We start from the raw sequence: 8544 nt of genomic DNA, 5'->3' as shown, positions 1-8544 counted from the left end.
AACTAATAGCATGTCGTAATGTTCTATTGTATTTTATACTTGTGTATTTCTCTGTCCTGAATGTTATCATTTCGTTGAGTATTATATTAACATTGCCATTAAAACGCTAGGTTTGGCTAGCCACAAAACAGGTTCAACCTACTATTTTTTTCTAAAATGTCCTGTACCAAGTCAGGATAATGGTTGTTGTTATTGTATAGTTCGTTTCTGTGTGTTTGCATTATCATTTGATTTTTTTTGGTAGCACTGTTAGTGTTTCTGTTGTTTCGTTGTTTTCCTCGGCTTTTGTATTTGATGTTTCCCTTAATTTTGGTTTGCAACCCAGATTTGTTTTCTTTCAATCGATTTATGACTTTCGAACAGCAGTTGACTATTGTTGCCATTATTTACCAATTAAACTTTATGTACTTACATGAGCAGGATCTGCTAACCCTTCCGATGCACCTGAGATCACCTTCGTTTATGGTGCGTTTTGTGTTGCACAGTCTTTCTATGATGTGTTTTGTATACTGTAACAGTTTAACAGTTAATTGTGTTTTGATGATTGTTATGCTTTTTGCCATGGCATTGTCAGTTGTTCTTCTATTATTGAGTTTGAGTATTTTTTGAGTATTTGTCGACTCGCTTTGTCTGTGTGTGTGTCACTTATTAAGCTCAAAAGAGATTGTATTATACTGAGACTACTATATATATTAGTCTCAGTATTATATTTATATGGCATGCCGACTTTAAATTGTTTATGATTCGATTTCTTTAGCAGTCAAAATTTTTCTAAACAATGACAGCGAAAAAGGGCTTCGAACGAACTTCAAATGTACAACATATTCAGTAATTGTACTGCTTTTTTCGTTCGCTCAACATCGAAATGGATTAACAGGATATTTGATCTCCTCTATTAGTCGACACTTAAGTTCTTATTACTACAGAAATACACGATTGTTTCTGTGTGTTGTTACAAATCAATTCTTACTACATCCATAGAAAGTCTGTCGCTGGACAGTATGATATATGTGACTTTTCGAACTTTTGGTCACGAGCTTACCAGGCTGGGACGTAATATTATGTTAGGGTCCATTATTTGATAATAGTTTTCATGAACTCGTGCCGAGCACAAGGAATTCGTATTTTTATATCATTTTCTGAAAAGGCAAATACAGATCTGAATACTGGTACATGCAATGATAAATTGCAAAACTATTTTTTTTACTGAAAATTTACATTGGTATTTCGTTTTTCGGTACAATGAGCATGATAGTTATGACTACTGAATAGACTCCATGGTTAAATGCTGACAACTTATCGTTGCATCTAATAAAATGCCTGGATGGTGCAAGTATACTTAGATGTTGAATACTTCGACATTGAGTTAATCCTTTAATATACACATGTAGAGAAATTAATCGAAATAGCTTTCTAGATTCAGACTCATTTGGTAGTTTTACTTTGGAGCAGAAATTTTAGCTTTCCGTTTTGCTGTGGACAGGAAACTCTGAGTGTACGAAACAAAATGCCAAGGTTTACATTTTCGCAGTAAAATAAAAGGAACCTTCTTATCTCATCCTTTTGTATTTAAAAGAATTGTTTAAGGTGTTATGCACTCGAACCAGCGCGACTTGTTTTACTCGCTTATTAAAAAGACGGCCACTACAAATAAAACTGTTATCCGTCACTAACTGACTAAGGTCTATAATTGTGACATATATTTTGATGGTATTACAAATGGTTTTGTTATCTATCAGTTTGTGAAATAACACAACAGTCCAAGGAGCGATCGCTTTCATTAGCCGGTTTTAGAACCTACTTTATGGATCCGTGTCAAAAACTTAACAGCATTTTAGTGCGCACAGTGGCCTATCCATTTCAACGAGTAATGGCACTAAATAATCTAAAAAGGCAGTTTAAATCACTTTAAATTTTATATATTAAGAACGATTAAATTTGTACATCACTTGGTGACGATTTGGAAAATCTTCCGTGAAAAAAAAATGAAAAGTGAAAAATTAATCACTACCGTTTTGGTTTAATTAAAAAAAGATATCCATTAACCAAAATAATTATATACACAATAATCTTAACAAAAATCATAAACAATGATTCAGATAAATTAACAACGAAAAAATACCGAGTCTGACTCGGGTCTTTGACAAGTACACTGGAAGACACGTCTTTGGTCTTACAAAAACATCTACAACAGAAAGGTGCCAGCATGTCAAGTGCAACCTACTGAAATGCATGCTGGGTAAACATTCAACTATCCAGGGCTAATTGCCAATCCTACATTTGATTGGTTGCAGGTGTAAGCCTTTTAAGCGTGGCATTGCCCTTGTTTGCTAGCCTCCCGACTGTAGATATTCACAACTTTTCTTCCTCCGTTGGCACCCAGGAAATATTTTGGGAACTGAACATAAAAACATAGAGATTCAACTAAACAAATAAAACTTCTGAGATCATTTTGGAATATTGAAGATTTTTACAAAATATCTTTAAGCTACTGAACCAATAAAATAGCACCACTACAAAGCTAATCGGTGGGCCCTCTACTGATGAACACGTGATTATAAATTTGGCAAGATTAATTTAGGCGACACTGCCAGAAGTATCAATTGAGAGTGAGCAAAATGTTTTAACATAAATGCATGTAATACATAGCTGGTATTAAAAGCAAATCTTTAAAAGCTTTTCTGCGCGCCAGCAGCAAGTTACAAGAAAAAAAAATAAGCATTTCCCAAAGTACCTTCTAAGTGCCACCGCAAACTTTCCTTTCACAGTGCAATATTACCCTGTACTGTTCGTAGAAACTTGTAGCTCAGGGGTCTTGGGGGCTACTTTACCTTCAGTACAGAAGGGAAACACTGGATTTATCCAGCATACAATCTGACCAAAGACTATCTGTAACTATTGTGCGAACTAAATTTTATTATGACTTTTTTTATAAAAGGAAATATATTATACAAATTTATGAATTTGAACATGGACACCGGGTCTTTTCCGAACATTTGTAGAAATACACACATGAAACTTAGCACCAAATCTAAGAAGACCAATTTTTAGTCAATGTGTCTTCAAATTGTGACTTGCAAATAATGTTATTACCAACAAACCGACACACACATTGCACCAGCTACTGTTTTAAACAGGAAATCTACACCATTTGTTCCAAAGCTTTCCACATTCTAAGTTAATGAACAGAGAAAAGAACTGATGGTATTCAAACAAAAGGCATTATATAAATGCATATCTGGTGTTGGTCTGTGGGCCATGTCAGAAATATATATGAATATATTCCTTTTCCTATTAGCTTGAACACATATTCTTAAATGCCCTATCACAGTGAAAAGCAATGCTTTATCATAGAATCTTTTGTTTTGATGTTTTTTAAATAATTATCAATGTTGTTTCAAACATGGTAACATCATTGTTTGAACAAATTTTCTTGCCATTGGTTGTTTTATTTAAATTTTAATCCAAAGATATAAAATATAGCCGGCTTTGAATATAGTTGGTTTAAAAAGTGACTGTTTTCCACTATTTAGCAGCGATTTAAATTGCCTGTGATAATTCTGCATACGAACATTATATTTCATAGAAAAAAACTCTATAGTAAAGGCAGTTAGTTTTCACTACATATGCCTTTTGTTCGAATACCAAGACTGCTGCTTTAAAGGCAAATATTGACACAATGCATCTAAAAGATGATGTGTCGGCTGGAAATTCTTGCTAGGTGTAAATATAAGAACACTCTAAAACCTTGAGCCGGAGCTCACTGCAAAAGGACAAAGGAAGTGAGATCATGCAGAAAAAGAGCACAACACAGTTTACTAGTATGTATAATGGTTATATTCTAAATCATATATTTATTTATGCTTCTCTTTCAGAGTCCTTTACAAGCTAAAGCAAACAACACACTGTAAGCAACATGATGTCCTTATGGACGCATTTATAGCAAATAAGCTTAAGCAATTCTACATGTTATAGCTCTGTAAGTGAATCTGTGCAAAATTAGCACAAAATCATTATGTAAATAATAAATGATGTTGTTTTTGTGAGTTCAAATAAAACCATCACCGGCTGACAAAGATATATAATATGATGGCTGCTGATATGAACTACAAGGCATGCATAATTTACCATTTAAGTTGTTAAAAATCAAGCCGTGAATAATTATTCTTAACAACAAGTATTGATAATCCTTCCAAGATATTTTCACATTCTTTGAATCAATTTTAGTTAGCTATTGACAATCCAATCAGATTTATCAACCTAGATGTAATTCTAAAATTCAATGGCCTGCCATCTTTCAAACTGCTTCAATTCTTTTGGTTTTGAAACAGCAAATCTGATTGGATGACCAATTATTACAACACACAATTAAAATTTCATTTTCAGAAGCAGCTGCTAAATATACTGATGGGCACTTGCTGAGAGAACTGTTTGACAGTCCTTTGAACAATTGAGATTTAATCTATGCAAGAACAAATTTTGACAGGAACAATTATGTTCATCCAATAATATTAATTTATTCTATTTTTGAGATTTTGCTGTACAAATCAAACACTTAAAATCTTTATTTCTAAAAATTTGAATTTTTGAAAAAATTATACACAATTCATTTCAATCTTGTTCCAACATAGATAATTGCACCTCAATTGTTCACACTTAAGCAAACAAAGCCATTTACATTTATAATGGTTCATACCGTTAATTGTTTCACACTACTGGTATGCAAGCTTAGACTTCTCGGATTTCTTATATAAAAAACTTTGCCCAAGACAAAATCTCTATAATTTTACACCAAAATATCTTGAAAGCGAACATTTGATGTTCCTTTTTTTCTATCCATATAATCAATGCATGAATTGGAGTAATCAAAAAATATATATACATGTCATAATAATTATGGTAACATTCATACAACAAAGAACACATTCCTTGCTGCGTGTTTAACACACAGCGTTTAGACTAATATAATGTGATCATTCAACAAGTTTGTTTTATACAAATGAAATATCCAATCTCTGCTTGGGAATAAAAAAATTAAAAGTTTAAAAATATGCTGCTAGGAGAGACACAACTTATTTCTAGGTTGTTCTTACTTTAAACATGCAGTTTTATGTTTTAAATTCATTTTTAAACCAAAATTTCTTTCAAATATTTCATAGTAATTTTTGTATGAATTTAAAACTGTATTATCAATTGATCAATTTTCTTATGTTCAAAATTGAAATCATATTATAAGCTTTTGAAACATGGGTGTTCTTCTGGCAAATTAAATTGTAAAGACACATTTTAAATGCATCTAACAAAGACAAAAATAAAAATAGAAATGAAAAATTTGTAACAAAGCACCAACTAAAAGACAGAACACAATAGTTAACTTGCGTAGTATAGGGTTAGAAAGACTTTGGTTTTAATGTTAACTGTGTTATGTCTCATTTAATATTAAAAAAAATATAGCAGAGATTGGATTTAAAAATAATGAAAAAAAGATGACACTTATTAAAACCACTGTTAACAAATGACTAAAACTACACACTAACATTATAATATCACAAATAATTTTAACAGTTTGTCATGTAAACAATTGAGAAAGTAACAAGTTGATATGGCATCAATGAAATAGATGAGAAAAAATAATCATTTCAAAATAAAATTATTTTTTGTTAAATAATTGCAGTATATTGAAATTCTAAAAAATTGGAAATAAAAAATATAAGTTTCAATAAATTTTTAATAAAATATTAAGTTTACAATTTACTGGAAAATTTGATGTAACTATTTTCAACGTAATAAAACATTTCTATTTTTTCATTTCATTTTCTAGAGATACCTTTCATAAGAGATCATGATTTAAATATAAGTTTTGGCAAACTAAAAAAACACTTTAAAAAGACATATTTTTGTAAATGTTCATAGAACTGAAGACTAAGACATATTTATGGCACTTCGATATAAAAAAAGTCATCAGAAAATTTTCAGCAAGTACAGCACTATATATTCCTAAGAAATTATATTCAAATAGATTTTAAAAAGTTAACAAATGGACAACACTCAAAAAAATTCAAATAATTCTTTTTGCTAGAGACAATATTTTGTTGGGAAAATGACTGAGACAAAATTTATCCATTACTGGAAATAAGTATCACTATTTTTTCTTAAATCAATTTCTTGACCAAAATCTATTACATAATTTGGCATAAAGATAACAAAAAGAAGGAACTTGACTTTTTTTTTTCAATTTGGGAGGGGATAAAAATAAACTTAATGTTCACCTATGGGCAAACCTACAGTTTGCTAATTTTGCATAGAAAATTTACTATAAAAGAGAAGCTTTCAAGCATCTTTAAAAAATTAGTGTTTTTTTTCTAAACTATTATATTTTTACAATAAGAAGTGCAAAGCTAAAATCCAAATCTTTAAAATCCTAAATTGTGTATGAATTCTTAAGAAAATATAGAAGATTTCATTAAAATCACTTTGTAGTAAATAACAACATTATAGGTATTAATAAATTACTTATAAAAAAACTTGGGTTTAGAAATAATTTTTGTATCTGTATAAAATAAAGGGAAGATACGCTGTACAACTTGTAATGAATATATTTACACCTTTAGAAATTAGCACTATACATTGTACATGACTACCACCACAAAACACAAAAATAAAATATTGTAAAGAAGTCAGAAAAATGGTTGAAATTGGTTGTAGGTTGTGAGTCACACGAGGACCAAAAAACATTTCATTATATGGCACATTTTATTAAAAACATTCAAATAAAACTTGTTCATATCAAATAATAACACGATAAAGTCATTTAACAGAACAGAGTCAAAAATAAAACAAATTCAAACTATCAAAATAAAATATTAACTTCCTTTTTACATACAGATGGTAGGGAATTTCATGGAAATTATCAGTATGTAGGTAAACTGGACATAAGGTTTGACTGAATATATGTCTTTCAAGTCCTTTGATTGCTTACAAGCTATCAAAATCAATTAAGTCTGAATGTAACAAACTGTGAAAAATGTTATATTTTAAGGGTTTGTAATGTTAAATGACTTTATTCTAATGTGCATTTTTATGATTGCACCATTTTCATCAAAAAATATAATTTACAACAATTCTCCAATCTTTATTTTAAAACAATGAACTATTCCCTGTAGGACTAGTCTATTGTTCTAAAATAGAGATGTGAAGGTCAAAATATTCAAACTAAAGTAACTCATTAACAAAGTAGAAAAATACTAACACAAAGCTGATAGCAGAAATTTGCTAGCAGTTTGTGATGAAGACATATGTTGAAGCATTGGACTTTCCTTGATAAATTAGCTCACTATCGCACATCAGATAAAAAAGAAGGTCACTCACCATTGTTTGTTACAGATATTATAGTTTTGTATAATTTATGTAAATTTGTTTATTTCTTCAATGTAGGTTTATTGATTCCCTTCTTTAACATATGTAAAGAACATAAAACCAAGTCTAGAAATGTTTAACTTACAAACATATTTTCTTATAGCCAAACAATGGTGACTGAATACTTCTCTATTTATATTATCCTGCATTGCTATGTAACAATTGTGTAGAGATGCGTAACTAACCCTTACTTGTTATAAAAAACTTGCGTAGTATGAATTAGCTAAGGCTTGCAAGCCGATAGATCATACTGAACACATTATCAAACTGTAGAAGGTTTGAGCAAAATTGTGTACGTGTGTGGAGAACTAAACATGGCACAGTTGAACAAATATGTTAATTACTATGTCCATACATCACGGGAAAATTATCTTAATTCAGCATTGGCAAAGTAGTTGAATGTGTCTGAAAATAATATGGCAACCATTAACTTGTGTGTCACCGGAGACAAACAATAAAGAATTATCTAAATAGCACCTTTCTAATGAAATGGCCACTTGTGTTAAAATGTATAACAAGTCAATTCAACTCTTTATCCAATGGCAGGAATCATATAGTCAATTAAAACATTATAATAAAGACAGATTTGACATCACTTGGATGTTTGGAAGAAACTTTCACTGTCATTTTGCAGGTGGAAGTTCTACAGGAATATGATAATATTTGCACATGGGACGTGTGCATTTTCCTCTGACAGAATCACGACAGACTGTAACTTTTCCATCCCCAACTTCAACATATTCTGTAAAACAAAGTACAATTTAATTAAGTGGCATAATACAGCTATAAATAAAAGGTATATTAGTTAAGAAATATCATGCTTTTACAAATTGCTGAATAATCTACATCAGGCATTTGTTTTTAATAACTTTAGGTGTGAATCATTTTCTAGTTTCTAAGCTTTCAAGTGCAGTGTGGATCACTCGTTTTCAATCCCATCAAACAACTTAACAACATTATAGACCTATGTACAATCATTGGCTCCTCAATGACAGTGTGCTTTGTGATGGACATTTATTGGCTTTTGTTCATGTTATTTAAATAAAACTTGCTGCACATATACTGGAGCTGTTCCTGTTAACTTTTTTTTTTTTATGAATATGACTTATCAAATTTTTTATTACTGGA

At 30.5% G+C, this 8544-nt stretch overlaps 1 protein-coding gene across 41 annotated transcripts in view; it reads right to left on the bottom strand.

The window, feature by feature from the left end:
* Positions 1-2000: 2000 nt before the first annotated feature.
* The window catches only part of LOC139517775 (muscleblind-like protein 1), a 195620-nt gene continuing 189076 nt past the window's right edge, over positions 2001-8544 (bottom strand). For 40 of the 41 annotated variants that reach the window (XR_011663201.1, XR_011663202.1, XR_011663200.1 and 37 more), the window contains one exon: positions 2001-8158. Coding sequence is in view for 37 of the 41 variants with exons in the window: in XM_071309165.1 (XP_071165266.1) it covers positions 8040-8158 (119 nt within the window). In the remaining 4 variants the exon portion in view is untranslated. The remainder of the gene's footprint in view (positions 8159-8544) is intronic. The other variant, XR_011663203.1, reaches the window with a different exon arrangement.

The sequence above is a fragment of the Mytilus edulis genome, chromosome 3, assembly GCF_963676685.1.
Source record: "Mytilus edulis chromosome 3, xbMytEdul2.2, whole genome shotgun sequence".
Lineage (NCBI taxonomy): Eukaryota > Metazoa > Mollusca > Bivalvia > Mytilida > Mytilidae > Mytilus > Mytilus edulis.
This window is presented reverse-complemented; position numbering and strand designations above follow the sequence as displayed.